The sequence below is a fragment of the Manacus vitellinus genome, unplaced genomic scaffold, assembly GCF_001715985.3.
Source record: "Manacus vitellinus isolate BGI_N305 unplaced genomic scaffold, ASM171598v3 scaffold_5_pilon, whole genome shotgun sequence".
NCBI classification, from domain to species: Eukaryota; Metazoa; Chordata; class Aves; order Passeriformes; family Pipridae; genus Manacus; species Manacus vitellinus.
Genome location: NW_021940682.1, coordinates 17,212,525 through 17,230,286, shown reverse-complemented (window position 1 = coordinate 17,230,286; position 17,762 = coordinate 17,212,525). Strand labels below are relative to the sequence as shown.

The following is a 17,762-nucleotide window of genomic DNA, read 5'->3' as shown; positions in this document are numbered from 1 at the left end:
CATTCTGTGTGGTGTGGGGTGTGTTGTCAACAACATCAGAAAAATGCAGCTCTAAAACAAAAAAAGTAACCCGCCTCAGCAATTTAAGTAGATCAAAATTAATTTTGACCATTGTATTCTCACTCATTGATCACAGATTATCAGAGTTGAATTTTTCTTAAAGCTTCCTGTGGACACTACAAAAATTTTGGTTCACTAACCTCCCTTAGCTGCTTCTATACAGAAAGGTGTATAGAACAGACAGCTGGAGTTTAGCTGCCCTTGCTGGTGTTTGAACAAGAATCTAATCTGGCTTCCCGCTGAAGCAGGAAAAGGCTAGCACAAGTCAGCATTTGTTTTGTGAGGTGACACAGCTGAAAAATGCTCAGAGACCATTTTTCAGTGTGAGGGAAGGGTTTTCTTACCATGTTTCCAAGGGACTGAATTCAGTCAGAAATGTAGGATACGGCCTCCACCAAAAACAACAGCTGGTGCACTACGTATTCAAAAGCTGAATTGAGTACTGGCTACTGGTCAAATGTGACTGTTTCATCAGCAACTAAGAAAAAGGTTCTCTTCTCAATGTAATTAGAAGAGCTGCTGGCCGAGTGGTTAGTGGAAAGGTGGCTTCATCCTTCAAAGCAGTAGTTACACAGCACTGTGATGTCTGAGTTAGGGGCCCCAGTTCTGCACAAACAGCTGTGACAGTTTTGATCAGCAAATATCCCATGTTGTCAAAGCTGTCTTTTATTGTTGCATATTATAATTAAGTTGGTTGCATACAGGCTGTTGGTTTAATCTAACGGTGTTATACACATTGGACTAAAAAATTGGAAAGTATATGTAGGCTTAGTGCCTTGTTTCCTTAGGCTGTGTTCTCTGACCCTCACAAAGAAAACATAGTCAGACCTACTCAGTGCTAGCCCGGTGAAAATTCTCCTAAAATACCTTTGTCGCTACGGAAAGGTAGAGGTGTTGAACTAACTGGCAAGTTTCCATCCCAGCTCATGCTGTATTAAAGCTGTCTTGTGAGTTAAGAGGATGCTGTAGCACGGTGTGTTCAAAATGGGCTGTGCATGCAGAGGTGGTGAACAGCATACAAATAAATGACCCTGAGCCCTTATGAGCATTAAATTGCTTTTGACTGTTTTTACTTATGCTTGCACTTTCCTCAGCTTAGATAATGAAGTTAGGCTAATTTCTCTTGTTCTTCAGTGGTTTCTCTTCCTGATCACATGGTTTATTCATTGGGTTGCAAGGATGAATTTTTCTATCAGGCAGACTGCTTTCACTGAATTTATGAAATTGATAAATCACGTCTGTGAACATTCAACCTTCATAAACTTCATTAATATAAAGTTTATGTCTTGCACTCTCCCATTTTGCATGGGTATCCCAGCCTGAATTCCAGGGAGTTCTGCCTCTCTCAGCCCCTCTATAGGATTTCATTTATCCATAGCAGCCTTCCTTCCTTCCTGTTCTGCACTACTGCTCGAGCTGTCTCTGTTGTAATCCAGCCTATGTGGATTAATCATAACCTTGGCTGGGCAACCTTCAGTATCACTTGGGATTCCTTAGAAGAAAACGTTTTGTAGCAATGTGAACACAGACTCCTTTTGGCAGTAAGTCTGTATTCAATATGACATACATGAAGCCTCACCACAAGCTGCAGTTCACAAGCCATGTATTTCCCTTCACTAGTTTTCAAAAAACAGGAAATGCAGAATATTTTTTTAATTTGTTGTCACAAACCTGTCCTGGTATGTGACATAGCCTTTAAAATGAGATTTTTATTTTTTTTCAACCTTGAAATGCAGAGATGCAGAATCTGCAGTCTAGTCTCTGTAGTAGGTCTAGTCACACTACTAAATACAAAGTGTGGTGTAGAAATAGAAGAGCTTTCAGACATGTATGTGTAAGGGCAGGCACGCTGCTGCAGATTTAGACAACGAGCTGCAAAAAACAACTTGGCTCATCGTAGATATTTGTTTTTACTTCTGCTTGCTACTAATGCACTGCTTACAACTGGAGTTGTAAGTGTCCTGAAAGTGTCTGTAGGGGTGCAGCCTCCCTATATTAAGTATATACTGCTGAATCTGAGCTACCACCAACCATGAGTTGCTGGTCTTGAAATATGCCTGTGGCTTCCCTATTGAGGAAGTTTTATGCTAAGATGAACAAAAAATAATCTGACTTGCTGTATTTTACTAACAGGGTAACTCTGTTGATGGTGGCTATATGGCAATATTATTTGTCATTTAATACGTCCCCCACCACCTCAGTTCTCTGCTCCTTCTCTGAAACTGCTGGCAGCAGTCCTCTATACTAACTCCCAAATTTCTCTGAAATGTTTTACTAACTTTTGGAACAGTCCATTAGTGATATAAAAGCCTTGTTCAGACATTAATTCAGAACTTTTCATACTTGTGAAATAATTAAATTATGCCCAGTTTTGAGTGGGAAAATCAGACAAGCATACAAAGCCCACAAAATGTTGCATAGTCTGTGTCACAAGTTGAATGAAAAGGTGAGTAGAAGGGTACCAGTTTGGAACTTATTTTCTGACCAGCAGTTATATACTCCCCTTTATATGACCTGTTTTATTCTTAATTTGAAAATTAATTTAAAGATTAAGTGCAGGGATAAAGGAAACAGAAAATTGTTTATTTGTGATTGAAAGACTTACACTTCAGTCTGTCTTAGAGTAACTTTGAATTTCTCTGGTCATTCTAGACCTTTGGCTGAGCTCCATGTACAACAGCCTTGGATTGGTGCTTGGGACATCTGTTAATCTATATATAGGATTCACACACTTGCACATGTAAACAGGTGATCTCCTAAATATATGAAATGGCATTGGGAACTCCAAGTACTTATTTAAGCCAAAATGTAATCAGAAGTGAACTGAAATAATCCTTTTTGCCTTCCTCCCTGCCACAAAAGTAAACTGTCCTGGGAAAAAAAGTGCTTTATGTGCTGATTATAACTTGTGCATAATGTATATGTATATGCATTAATAAATCCAAGGAATTACTTAGTGCTTATTAAAAGTATTCTGAAAATGACCCTTTTTTTATTCTCTAGTTTAGTTCTCTTGATAGTTGCTAGTTTCTTACTGTTTAGGGACATAGAGTTTAAAAATAAAAGGTGTGTATCATGGGTAGAGAAAAAGGGTAGTAGATGGTAACTGATAAAGAAATAAGATATATTTAGGAAATTCATAAGGGAAGCTGAAGTCACAAAGGGAATTTTAAGTCATTTGATGAAGTCTATAGCTGTCTGACTGAGGCTGATTTTAATAAATCTGAGAACAGCAGGGAGACTTCAGAAGAGCAAAAGACCAGTAGCATTTTGCCTCAGTGCAGAAGGAGGATGAGTGAGTAAAGACTGGCTCATCTGATATCAGTTCCAGGAAGAAAAACGTGGAAAATTTGATAAAGAATTTAGATGGTATAAGAACAGTATAATCACACTGTTCAACTTTTTAGTTTGTGAAAACGTCTCTGCTCAAATGTTATTTTGTTGTTTGAATATGTGAAATTTGGTTGCTAGAGGTTTTATCTGTTTGTAATAGACTTTTATAACATCTTTAACTTGGTAGTGTGGTATATTTTGGCTTTAAAAAGTATATTTGAATTTAATGAAGTACTGCTTAGTTGGATTAACAACTGACTGTAATCATAGAAAGTGTTTTTGGTTGGGATCAGCACCGTGCAGTCTGGAAACAAATGCAAGATGGGTAACAGTGTGGACAGAACAAATACTATGGTGGCATAAATAATGATGTTTAAAAATGGTTTAGATCATTTAGGCAAACTGAGACGGTTGAGCAAAATGTGCATCAGTACAGGTGAGGAAAGAGTATGCACCAAGGAGCAAAAAGTGTGTGGGAGCTTTTTGCTGAAAATCCCTGACCCTGTGAGGTGAAAGGTAAAGAGTAGGTGTAGTTAGAAATGTGAAGGAAAGTAGGTGGTCGTAGCAATTGGCAAAAAGGGCTAACATATATTACTAGATGTGTAAATGGGAAGACATGAGTAATAATAAGATTATCTGCACTTAAAGCTGGGGAGCTGAACCTGATGCTATAGGTCTGCACTTTGTCTGTATACATTTAGTAAGATGTGCTAATTTAGGGTATGGATATGGGTCCCTGAAATGGCTCACTAGTGGAAATAATGCCATGCAGTGAGAGATTTAATGGATTGCTACCTAATGGGGCAGAAATCACTTAGTAGCAATCTGCTGTTGGAAGTAGGAAGTCTAACTCCCACCTTATGGTAGTGCTGGCAAATACCTGGTGTCCTGTTTGCTAAACCACAACTCCTGGCTATATGGTCACCCTCTTCAATTCACTCATGAGAGAACTACTCCGTGTTTCCAGTGGGCTGTGGTCCATGTCGTGTCAGTGAGTCCAGCCACCAGTCAGGGGAACACGAGAGCTGATGGGGGGAGTGAGAGCTTTCACACTGCAGCAGCAAGCTGTTGGATCGAGTGCTCATGTAGATGTGGGTTTAATACCCTCAAGACGAATCCAGCAAATGAAGAGCTCTGAGAGGAGGCCCAGCCGTGAGGCTGCGTTAGCCCTCGCTAGCACAGAAGTAGGAGTGCGATCTCATGCTGAGTAGGAGGAAGAGTCTGGAACTACCACTTCTGTTTGCAGTTTCACAGCCAAACGAAGGGCCTGTTCCTTCCCCTCTGTGTTCCCTCCTCCTCATTCTGGCTCTTGGCTGATCCCACACAGAATTACCATGGTGCTCTATACACCCTCCCTCCCTTTCTCACTTCCACGTACTAAAGAAAGTAATTTCCTGCCAAGGATGCATATATTAAGAAATCATAGTTTGTCTTAAGAAACAGAAGAGAGGTAACTAGTTTGCACACTGTGCACACAGAGGTACCTCCACAGGTAGGAGGTACTCCTCTCACTGTCATAAACCTTTCAAAGAAAGGTACATCAAGAGCCAGTGGAAGTGGAAGCTAGACAAATCCAAGAAGAAAATTAGGTGTGCATTTAAGAAAGGGTGATTGGCTGCTGTGCAAACAACCAAAGAAGAGATGGATCTCTTGTTTAGTACATATGAAGACCAGAACCCTTATTGGAAGACGTATCTTAGTCAAATGCAAACTGCAAATAGGAGGTTGAAAGAAACAGGTAAAATGTGATGATGTCTGTAAGTAGACGTAGGGGCATCTTCTTAAATTTTTTGATCCCTGCTTTAGGGAGTGTACAGGACAAATTTGGATATAATGTATGAAATGAATGTACTGGACAAACAAAGTACTTAAAAAAGGAAGCATAAGGGTTATAATGAGATTGCATAATTAGACTGTAGAGCAGTTTAGTTCTCTAGTGGTTTCACTGCATTTTGTGGACTTTTCTTTTGTGGACTATACAATAGACATAAGCTTGACAGAGAAATTAAAATTAAAACAGGGGAGATACCTTGCCATTCATTTTATAATAATTTATGTTGAGTATACTTAGGAGTTTGGGCTGGATTGCAAATGGGATTCAATATCTATTCATACTCAGGTTGTCCTAATTTGATGTGTGTGTGTCTACACATGCATGTGATTTTTTAATTCAGTTTTGAAAGGTTGCTTTCATATGGAAGATGTCTTTGACTGTAAGAACAATCTAGAATGTTGCTTTGATTGTGTAGTTTAAAGAGAAACTGCTGTTATAAACTAAATGTTGAAATTATGACTATTCCAGAGATTGACATTAGAAAAAACCTAGCTAATTGCATTTCACACAGGTCATGAATATGTTCTGTTATGCTAAAATAAATAGGAAAAATTCTAGTGATAAGGGATTTCTTCTGCAGTGGAACAAGGATACTTCCAGACATATCCATGGTATTTCACTTTCACGAGTTGTTTCTGAAGGTGAATTTCTGAGCTGAGGAAGGAAATCAGCCTTGTAATTTACAGTAACGACCAACAATTTTTTCATATCATCTAATCTGCACATGGTAATTAGAGTTTTCAGGAGTCATTAGCAGCTGGGGTGTCACTCTGTGTTTATTGGAGGGCTGTCAACCCGTGTTTCTCTTTGTTTGTTTTTTAATATTAATGGTTTGGAAAACAGTTGGTGCTCTAGAAAGAATTGAGAAACAGGCCTGGGTTTGTGGATTTTTATCAGCCTGCCAAGACCCTGCGCAACTTCCTCTCCCTCTGCCCGCAGCAGCATACGGAAACCTGACTGCTGCAGGCCACTTCTGCAATTGCAGCAGGGCAGGGAGCGGGGTGGGAGCGGGGTCTTTTTCTTCTGCTGCTGGCTAGTGCCTTGCCACCCAAAGAAGAAAATAAGATGCATTTGAAAATGTCTCTTCGGTTGTTTCTTGCACTGATGGGTTTCCTTCTCTCTCCTCTCCTTGCTGTCGTGCAGTGCTGCAGTTGAAGCTCCAGCAGCGACGCACACGGGAGGAGCTGGTGAGCCAAGGGATCATGCCGCGTAAGTACCACTGCAATTCTCTGTCTTGGTGTTTTTGTGCATGCTTTTTTAGTGGAGAATGGTTTCCCCGATGATTTGAAAGATCAGATTCCCTGCTTCTGCATGAACACCATGGTATATGAGCCCCACCCTGTCCCACCCAACTTGGTCCTTCTGAAGTGTTGGTGTGCTGGTGTGGGGCCACCTCCCATACTGAGGAAGAGAGTAATGACTGCAAGTGTAACTGTCCTCCAAAACAATGCTTGCATTTGATCACACTGCAGAGTCTTTAGGAGAACATACTGTGTTAGAAGTGCCTTGTATACTTGACACATACTGGTAATCACTCTTTTAACAGGCTTCCTGCCTCTGCAGTTTCTGTTCTTGCAGTTTGCCAGCTCCCCAGACCTCTGAGGCAGTTGTAACTTTGTACGTACATATTCTATAAACTGACTGAAAACAGGCAGTGTGTACAAGACGTTAACCAACCAAGGACCCTGTTTTATGTTTGTAGCTAGAAAATGTGGCTAGAAAGAGCCATATGAACATCAGCCATTCCCCTCCATGCAGGGGAAGGCAAAACCAGTGGAGCCAGAGAACATTTCTGGATGAACACAAGCTTTAATAAATTCACTGTGAGGTTAATGTTGGAGAAGATATTTTTCTTTTTGGTTCCCCTTCTTCTCCCGAAAATGCAAAAAGGTATCTGACAAATAGTTTTGTCATCCTTTGGTACCTCTGAACTAGATGACTTACAGTTAACAACTTGAAGCAAGACCAAAGAATGAATGTTTTATTTTTGAGGTCTTCTCAGTTTCACTCATCACCTTTAGTAAAAGGCAATGGATCAGGTATGTATTTTCTTCTTTCAAAAACTTTCCCGCTTCCCTGTTTCACAAGCTTTACTTGAAGACAGTGTAGTAATGTGGAGTTTCTCATTCTTTCTATTTTTGGGGTGCACAGTGTAATATGACACAGTGGTGTGACTTAGACTTTGCCGAAGGCGCAAGGTTAGACTGTCAGCTCTCTCTCTGAATGAAGAGAACCTGTCATAGCACTCTGTTGGCTGGAGTGGCTTGCTGGAAGGCAGTGATCTTCTCAAGATGTTTCTGGCACCCCTACTTAAAATTATGTTACCAAAGCAGAAAGGAAAGATTGGATGAAAGACTAGTGTCCCAGTTAGCTGTGCCTTTTTTCTAATGCTTCCCGGAAGAAAATGTACCTGACTTCTTTGTGGTCTCCTACTTTGGGTGGATATGTATGCAAACACTGTATTAACTTATGTTCAGTACTGGCTTTCTTCAAAGTGTGGCTGACCAAACTTGTGATTCCTGAGAGGGGTCTATTTTACAGGCCTTTTGAAAATGATGCCCTTGCAAGTAATTCAAGTCGGGCATCCTGAATAATTAATGAGTCTTGAATTTGCTTAAAATATAGCCTAAATTACTAGTCTTTGCAGATTTGTGCCCTTCATTACTTCATTTATATCTCTTGCATGTGAGTTTTGTGATGGACCAAAGAAGAATGTTCAGTGAAAAATAATTGAGAAAATATTGGTGACACATAAAAAGGTCTTTTCTGCAATGGAGAAAAACCACTTTAGCACATCTGTTCTAAACATGATTTGAAATTAGTTCCTCCCAAGTAATGGTATCATTTACCCATACCTGCCAACTGGAAATAGCCACACATAATTCCCTGAGCCATTTTTAATGAGAAGATCAGATGTGAGATAAATTGTGACACTTAAAACAAAAGACCCATTTTTAACCTGAGAAGTACAGAGGATGACTAGGGACCATGTTCCTCCTAGAAGCATCATAAAGGCATGACAGCTTTGCTTCTACTTTCATGAGTCCAGAATAGGTATTTTTATTAATGCTGGGAATGTGCAAGCATCCTGTTTTCTTTCATCTCTCTGGCCTGCACCCCTTGTCTGTGAAAACATTTAGGTACTTAATCTGGTTCCCCTGTCATCTACTACTGAACACAGCTATACTGGACTATGTGTCTCCCTCTTGAGTTCATTAGTCAAGAACCAGGCCCCACGCAGCCCTTTATGATGATTTAATCATTATTTTCCATATGGAGAGTCTTAACACTCTTGAAAGAATTGTGATGGTTGTGGTTCTATCTACATTACAGCTTAAGTCAGGAATGTGCTTTTGAAATGAAGCTCCTGATTGCACCTGCCTGCTGTACCTTGCTTTGCACTGTGAAATGAAGTTTGAGTGTTGGATTAAATTGAGATGAAAGTAAAGTGGAAAATATTCTGCCTAGAGCTAATATGCATTCAGTCCATGGGACTAGACTACAACTTGTCTGGTACCAAACCTCCATTTCACCTTCACTTAGAGTGTGGATGTCAGTTCCTCAGCATCGACCTTATTTCTGTTTACATTTGGTCTTACTATGCTACCCTGCATGTTCATTTAGATTAGTCTTTCATACAGATCAGTTCCTGTATCTTGAGGCAAACAGACGTGGAAAAATCCATGAGCCAAATATGGGAGAAGTAAAAGATTCTGTTACATGTTAAAAGCTATCTAGGATGAAAACTCACTTTGGTACCTTTGGTTCTCCTGAGTGCAGTGTAAATCTTACATGCTGTTTAGATTCAACTTGGTGCCCAGAAAGAGAAATTTCATTTCAGGCTTCAATCAACACAAGGTTTTTGGACAGTGTAAATGTCAGGAGTGGGAGAAGACACATTTGTGTCACCTTAAAACGAGTGTGAGAGTCGCGCTGCTTCTGCTTTGCTTGTTCGTAACAGAACTGGGAATTACTTGCTGGAATTTTGTTTATATGATACAGTGGAAAGGCAAATGTTTCAACATTTTTTTACCAAGTACACTTAATCTTGCTTGAATAATCTTCCCAACCCACCAGCCACCTACAGTAGGGCTATGCTTCACTGAAAGATTAGTGTATTGTACTAAGAAATAAAACATTTATAGGCAGTGACAGATGATTCAAAATAATTTGGGTTTATGCTTCATTAATTCTTCTTGCTTTTCTGTTACCACTTTGTGTAACCTTTCCCTAGCAGCAGGATTCATTAGCTGAAGATTAAAATTCTCAATTGCCCATAGAAAAGAGGTGGGAAGCAGGTCTTCACCTGCATCTGACGTACCTGTGATTAGAGCTAGAATGACTGTATCTTGAAAAAAGGAGAGCTGAGTTTTCATGTTTATTCAGGTTTTGGCCTGTTTTCTGACAGTGCAAATAGACAAACCTTTTTGCTATTTGCATTTTTTTGTAGCTATGCAGAGATGATTTTCATCTTCTCGTCCTCACAAAATGCAAGTTAAACAAAATCTGCTGTCTGTGCTCAACTCTTTGAACTCTGTCATGCTGTAGAAGAACAGTCAGATGCTGTCATTTTTTACAGTGTTGAATTTAAAGGTTACAGGTATTGTAAGGTTTTTTGGGGGAGTATTAAACACCCCATTTTTCACCCTTGAAAAGAATGTTCAAAACAGTAGCTAACGTACATCTGAGTAGAAAGATATGTGGAAAATATCTTCAATTAAAACAGCAAAAATTTTTAGGGGAAAGACATTTGGCAAATGTAGCAATACTCTGCTATGCAAAATATGTGCCTCTTTTTCTCTTTTGCAAGATTTAAAGCTTCACATGCCCTTTGTTTTATCCATCAGGATTGTGATCTTTGGCTTCTGGCTGCAAACACAAAATGTAGGCAAGCATGCAAGGTTGTTGTGTGGCACAATTGTGCAGGAAAGCTGTTTTGACCATCAGATTTATGGAAGCAGATGAAGCAGAAGTAGATAATTTCTGGTAATGTGCCTTGTGTTGCTCTATAGCAGTGCTTTGTGAGTATCTGAAAGATGACACAGGCAACCTTTGGAAAGGGCACTGTCTGGACTGAGAGCTAGAGGGAAGGTGGCTTCTGTACAGGCTGAGAATTTCCAGGAGCTCCTTTTTCACTTCAGTGTATCTGATGTTTGCCAGTTTTTGTGCCCACATCCAACTCCTCTGACTGTATGTTTATGTTCTGGGATGCAGTATATACAGAGTACATGGCTGTCTGTAGATCCAAAAAGTATGGAGTTTGTGCTGGTTTTCTAATTGACTGCTTTTACAGGTGCTGAAGTGTTTCCATGCCATAGGTCTGTTAACAATACTCCAATGTGGTTTTCCACTTGGATGTGCAGCCTGGTAGATGTTTGAGTGTGTTTCAGAACACAAGATTTGTTAATCTTGTGCTGCTGTGTTTCAGACTCTCCTGAGTAGAGTGTATTTTATCTTCAGACTACGCGAAGAGTGTGCGCCACGGTTCAATTGCAACGTGTCACATGATTAGAAATGATTGTTATACAGCAGACAGTCTAATGATTATAATCTGATTAGGTCTCTCATATCACTAGCTGCATTTTTTTGTGGCCATAAGTTTATTAGAGAAAATGTAATATTTGTTATAAAACTACAATGCAGTATTTGCTTTTTTTGGTATCTTTGAGACGTTGCTGGGGACAAATTCTACAGGAATTGCCATTTACTGGGGTCACTTGGTGATCTAAGGATACAGAACATAGGTTGTGCTTTGGCATATCAGTGTGGTTCATCATCTTGACAAAGCTTATATTTGGTCTTCTACATCCAGCATAGCTACCATCACAAAAAAACAAGGATCTTTGAGGTACTGATTTCAGGAAGCAAAATGCTTTCCACCTGGGAGTTTCTAAAGTTAAACCATACCTTTAGACTTTAACATCTCAACCCCCAAATTTGGCCATGCATACACGCTTCTGTTTGTGTAGTAAAAATGCTGTTTCTGCTTTAGCCTTTACCTGACAGTCTAATCACTTCCCACCTTTAAAAAAAATAGTTTTTTAAATACTTGATGAAAATTATGCACTTCCAACTTAATTGTATGGCTCTATATTTAATATTTATGCTCATATTTTCTTATTTATTCTTACTTCTTATTATGTAGCTGGTCAATTTAGTATATGTGCTGTTATTGAAGGAGACCTATCGGTTGAGGATATAGTCAACTTTTGGCTCCTGTTACGTACAATACCTACAGTAGAACGTATTAAATGTCAGAAACAAAACAAAAGAAGAAAACTAGTTTTATGAATTGTTTAACTGTTAGTTGTGAAGGAGGAGCATCTTTTTATGTATGTCAAAGAAAGGAGAGGCAGTAAGTTGTTGGAACATACACAGTTATCTAATGTGTAGTATTTTTCATGGCACGAACTGTTCTGTCGTCCTGCCAATGACTTCAGGTGCAGTTCTTAATACCTCAGCTATATTTTGACTTCCACGTAAAGGCTAGGATAGATGACCTGCTATGCCTGTGTGGAGTTTTACTGGTTCCTTACTGTTGCAGTGTGGCTACACAGTCGACATTTCAAGGTTGTTGTGTGTTATATTTGAACTGCAGCTAAAGCAATTGCTTAAACACCCTGAAATAGCTCTTCCTGCTATGTAATGTGTCCCCGTCATTCTCTCACTGCTTTACATATCAGGTCTTTGTAGTGACATTCCTTACAGTTTTATGGAATCTTATTTATAGTAACAAAGCAAAAATACAAATTTTTACTTTCCTGCCATCTAGTGTCTGCTATTCTGCCCATTGACAACTGCTTCACTTCCATACTTACAAGTTGTATTTTCATTTAGGATAAGGAGTTAAAAACAAATGTATGGACTGTAAATATTGTTAACTCCTAGAGTTGTTTAATAAAATGTCCAAACCTGTAAAGTCTTTAAGATCTAAAAATAATAACAATTTATTTTAATACTCTGTTTAACCTCTTTGCTGTTTCCTGGTTTACAGTGGTATAGGACATAGCACAGGACCTCAAATACAGGAGCTGCAGCTAGACTTTTAATATGTTCAATGTCATGCTATGAAAGTAAGACTGAAACACTAAGCAGGTATTGTAAAACAACAAAAAAGGCATAGAGGACGCTTGCAACTCTATTTCTGTTTCTGGCATGTTGCACAGAAATCTGTAATCCCAGGAATTATTTACTGGTTATTTGACTTTGATCTCTTTTCTTGAAGCACAATTTCAAAGCCTTCAGGCTTTGTGTGTAGAAGGAGTCTGTACATTTAAGATGAGAGTCTCATTGTCAGAGGCCTAATAACTTCATCTAGTTTGTTTGTATTTTTAAATATCTGTCTCTGTGTGTTTTCCATGTGTTTACGTAATCGGTGAATAATAAGACATGATCAGAGTAATAAAGTTCCTTTTGTTAGTAATGGAAATGTGCTGTTTGCTCTTTCTGAAATTGCAGACAGAAAAGTCTGTGCTCAGGTGTTTGATAGGCTGCACTTAGTCCTTGATCCCTGCCATGATAAAAGATTTAACTCTGCCAGTTGCAAGAGAAACATAATAATCTGGGGGAATCAAGTCTGATATGTAATGCAGTTTTTTTCCTGTCATATTCCCACAATTGTCTTAGGTTCATTCTTACTTATTCACTGGAAATGGACTCTCCTTTTTGTGGCCTCACACCTTCCCTACCCTGGACACTTCAGAAAGTTGTCAGAAGAGTTTGCAAAGGCTAATTATCTATCCAGGAAACAGGCATGAAAAGTGGTCTAGGAATGCATGAATCAAAGGGTTTCTGGTAGAAGTTCATTGTCTCCCTTTTCTTCTTCAGTTTGGACATGGTATAATCCTAATTGTAGTGAAGCTTTACCTTTTTTATTTTTCATTGCAGTGTTTAGGGAGTCTTTTGAATGCCAAGAGTTACTGGCAATGGATGAAGCAGGTTATACATTATCTGTAATTGCTGTAAATGTTTTTTGACACAAAACCGTAGCCATAGTCACCCACAGATCTGATAACTGTTACCATGGGTGACAATTTCCATCTTGCTCCTAAAGGGGATGAACTTTCAGAGAAATTGCACATATCTGTTAGATTTTAAAATAACTCAGTGTTGGGCCTTGAAAAATCTTAGCCCTTTTTGTCAATAATGTTTACTATGACAAATTTATACTTCAGACTTTTCACAGAGTTAATGAAAATCTTAAACTGCATCATAAGGGATATGCTGCTTAATACAGTTACTGCCAGTTTTGCTGAATGTGGGCTCTGGAGTGGTGTCTGGTCCAGGTGTTGGAAGCAGCTCAGCCGGTGGTGTTTCCATGGTGAGCTGGGCAGAGACAGGGTACCACAGTTCCACCTGTACATGTGCTTGTGCTGCCAGGGCAAACCCAATTCAGGGACCTGGAAAGTGGCTTTTTGGGGGAAAAACAGCTCCACGAGCCAGTACACTGTGCAGGCTCATGAGTGTTGATCCGTGAGAAGGGGTGGCTCTATGATGTATGGTGTCAGGGAGGCAGGACTTCAGCTCTGACTTCCAAAACAGTCTGGGACTCTATCTGTGTTGATTGGAGCAGCTCGGTAGTAGGGAGGACTTGGTAAAGCTGTAGCACTGTAGCTGTAATGCCATGCTTTGGCAGTGCTGGCAACAGTAACAACATGGGAAAGAACCTTTCTCCAGCATTTGTTCTCTTTGGGACTAGGAACACTCATAATTCTTTGATCACAATAACATTGTTACTGAAGGGTGTCATTGAAGGGCAAAGCTGCATTTGTTTGGGTGCCAGAGATGTGCTTCTTACCTTCATAAATATATTTGGATTGGCTTTTTTAGGTTAATCTTAATTTTTAATTTTCTGAGTTTATGTATTTTGGGATTTGAATAATCACAATTTACCAGTTGTGGCTTCTTTTCCTATCCTTAACTTGATACTCATAGTTTAGCCTTAATCCAAGGTCACTTACCAGCATCGGGGTATGATCGATATCAGCAAGAATTCTCAAGTATGATCAAATGTGTGTACTGGATGTGAAACTCTCTGGAACTGCTAATGGAGAAAAGGGTGCTGATGGAGATCTCTTCTCTCAGCTGTGTATTCCCCAGTCCCTTTTCATATTTCTACAGCATACTGCTCTTTGATACTGCCCCACTAGCAAGATGACAGTCTCTTCTGTGTACATGACCCTGTTTTTGAATACCTTTTTCTTTCATGCTATGAGAAATACTTTTTGGAGGTGGGGTGAAGGTGAAGTGAGGAAGAAAGTGCCTTGCTCTGTGGTTCAAGTTTTGTGTCTCTTACCAAATGCTATGGGTTGGGAACCCCACCCTGAACTGACAGAGGAAGTCATCAAGCCTATTTGCAGCACTTTATTTCATCTTTTTACGAAAGAATAGTAAACAAGAGACAGTAACCAGAATTTGGTTGAGAGCAGGGGGGAGTAGCTGCAGCAGAAGGCCTTCTGCTGTTCTGAATTAAATCAGTGTGTCTGAGGTTGGGTTTGGATGTGACACAGTCTTCTCTTTGTCATAGCAAGGGAAGATTTTTCCTTTCCCTTAGGAATGGATCTAACTGAAGAGCAAAGTATTTGACTCAGTATTCTGAATTTAGCTGTAGCCTTTTTACAAATATTGCATGTTGTCTTACCGACTGATTTGCAGTTCAAATATCACTGTATTGTCTGTGAAGAGCTAGGTACTATGGCCAAGGAAAGCTCATGTGCTGCCTGTCTTATGTCAGTCTACAAGTCTGATAGCCTTGAGTAGTGATCTTACTGATTGCAGAAGGCTTTGCAGCCTCTCCTCCCCCCCAGAACACTTGAACTGTGAGGATCTGTGTAGATCCTTTTACCTTTCTTTCTTCCCTGTATTTGGTTCCTTTCAAACCTCAGTGTCTTCTGTCAGCTACATAAGTAAATGCAGGGTATATGGATATTTTGACCTCTTCTTCTTAGCAGCTGGGCCAGTCCCCTTCCCCTGCTGTGTTTCGTTCTCAGTGTCTCAATCTAATTCTGAGTCCACTTATTTCTCACACTAGGTAACAGGAACCTGAAGATCTGCATATGAATATATTTGAAAGCAGAGCTAAAATCTGCTTTTGCACACTGCAGGGTAAACCCTGGACAGTAATGTTTTGAGCCATTTTGCCCAGATTTTTGTCTCTGCTGTTATATTGGAGATTTGGGTTTGATTCCTGGGCCTTGATTCAGTCTGTTTATAACAGCACCAGTTTGGTGCTTTGCAGCAGTATCTCAAGGTGAGGCTGGATGGGGCTCTGAGCAACCTTGTCTAGCAGAAGGTGTCCCTGCCCATGGCAGGGGAGTTGGAACGAGGTGATCTCTAAGGTAGGTCCCTTCCAACCCAAACCATTCTATGATTCTATGTTTCATTCACACTTTGCCATCTTCAAAATGTGTCTTGGACTGAGGGAACACTGAAATCATGCATTGCAGTTTTGGACCCAGTTTCATAGGAATTAATACATTGCTTTGAAGCAAAGATCGGCAACTTTCATCTCTGTGCGTTGTATGGAAAGGTGTGCGTCAGTGTAGATGGTCTTGTGTGCTGCTGCTTAGCTTTGGGGGGGTCAGATAGAAAGACAGTCGTGTCAATGTATAGCTGCAACATTTTTGAAGCAGGGTGGAGGCACAAAACAGTTGCATCATTGATTTGCAGAGAGATTTCTCATGGTAGCTAAGGGTGTGACCACAAAGATACTAATGCTTCAGGAATTCTGGAGATGCAGCATCAAAATGCTCCACAACAAGCAGCAGAGAGACTAAAAAAATAGGCTGTGTGTGGTAGGAGTTTCAGGAGATTCTTGCTAGTTAGCCTGTCTGTGGTAGGAAAATCATGTCCTGCTGTCAGTCATCTAAAGGTGAGGGATAAAGCTCATCCTATGGACAGCAGATGTTGCAAACTGCCAGACAGTTGTCCAAGTGGGACAAAAGTATGTACAACTCAGTGAAGGGCACCTGCTGGACTATGCTGTCCCAAACCCCGTTGGTGATGCTATTGTCCCTTCTGTCACTGAACCAGTTTTAGTGCTTGTTCGGCCATTTGTAAAACCAGGCTGTTCTTCTGTGGAGGATGGGACGACTTGAAGATGTGGGGGCTGTGGTTCAGTGTGGGGGCTCCTGCTGCAGTGCTGGCCTTAAACCCAGCCTCTCATTTCTGACTTGGTCTGGCAGGGCAGTTGTGCTCAGCTTTGCTGACACTATTATTTGTGGAGCCATGCTCTACACCAGCATACCAGTCCAGGTTAAAATAACTCTTTCAAAACAGCTGTGATCTGAGTCCACAAACAGTTTTGTCAGCATAACCGAGGGCTAGCATGCTTTGTCCCAGTCCTAGGTACAGGAACCAGGGCAGAAGTGTAACTGCAGTTTGTAGTTTGGTACAGCAGTTTGTAACTGCTGAAAACACCACATACATATCATGTAGAAACAAAATCAGAAAGGCAGGCAGGAGGTTCACCTGACTGAAATTGGGCATTGCAGAAGTTACTTCTGCATTCTCAACTATTTCTTTTCTGCATACAATGGGAAACAAAAACTCAACAGCTAAGACTACAGTTGTAGTTTGGCAAGTTTGGTGGGTTTTTTTGACAGAATCAACTAGGTTGGAAAAGACCTCAGAGATCATCGAGGCCTCTAGCAGCACTGTTCTCATCAGGGGCTCACTCAAAGTTAGCTAGTTAGTTGGATCCAGGATTCAAACCAAGGTAACTCTGGGGAGGGGCAAGTGCCATGGGAAGGTACTGGAGTTACTTCATGGCGATAGTTCCATAGTAGGGCTCCCTGGGCAGTGCAAGTACAGTTGGAGCATCAAAGGCAAGGCAGAAACACGTGGGACATGGGAAAGGGGAGAAAAAGAGATCATTACTTAATCTGGACCTACCAGCAGACTAAATATTTGTTGAACTGCCTCCCAGGGAAGTCAGGATGTTAAATATGTTTTTGCACTTCTTGGATTTAGTAAGATGCTTGAGACAGGCTTGCCTGATGTTCTTGGAAGCAACCTGGGACTATTGAAGCTGCCTATGCAACTGGTGAGGGAACAGTACTGGAATAAAGGCTTGGTGTTAGACTGGGAGGGTGTGCTAAGCAGGGCTTTTGGGTGGAGTGGGAAGGGAGAAGATCAGTGTTTGACATGAATTAGTATTTTCAGTAATCTGATGTAAATGAGGGAACAGTCTGCATGTTTATTAAGCTTGCAGGTTAGTAGGGTGGGAGGAAGACAGGATTGGGACTCACAGTATTTGGAGAAACCAAGAATGGATATGGGATAAAACCAAAGAGAAAGGCAGAATGTCTACATTTTGTGATGCTAAGTCAGTGGCATGAATTGAGGATGGAGAATGGCTCACTAGGTAGCAGCTCTGCAGAATAGGATTGGAGACCTTTCATGGTTTGTGAAACAAGCACAAGTGAACATTATGCATTTTATGTACACACAAAAAAAGGCAAACTGGCTGGAACATATAACTGAGAAGTGTTATTTAATAATCATTTTACTCTATAAAAGCTGATAAAGTCTAGGC

General features: G+C 40.3%; 1 protein-coding gene across 1 annotated transcript in view; it reads left to right on the top strand.

The window, feature by feature from the left end:
* The window catches only part of MRTFA (myocardin related transcription factor A), a 48,901-nt gene that overhangs the window by 12,250 nt on the left and 18,889 nt on the right, over positions 1 to 17,762 (top strand). Inside the window, exon 2 of the mRNA XM_008931525.4 lies at positions 6,371 to 6,436. Within this exon, the coding sequence (XP_008929773.1) occupies positions 6,371 to 6,436 (66 nt within the window). The remainder of the gene's footprint in view (positions 1 to 6,370; positions 6,437 to 17,762) is intronic.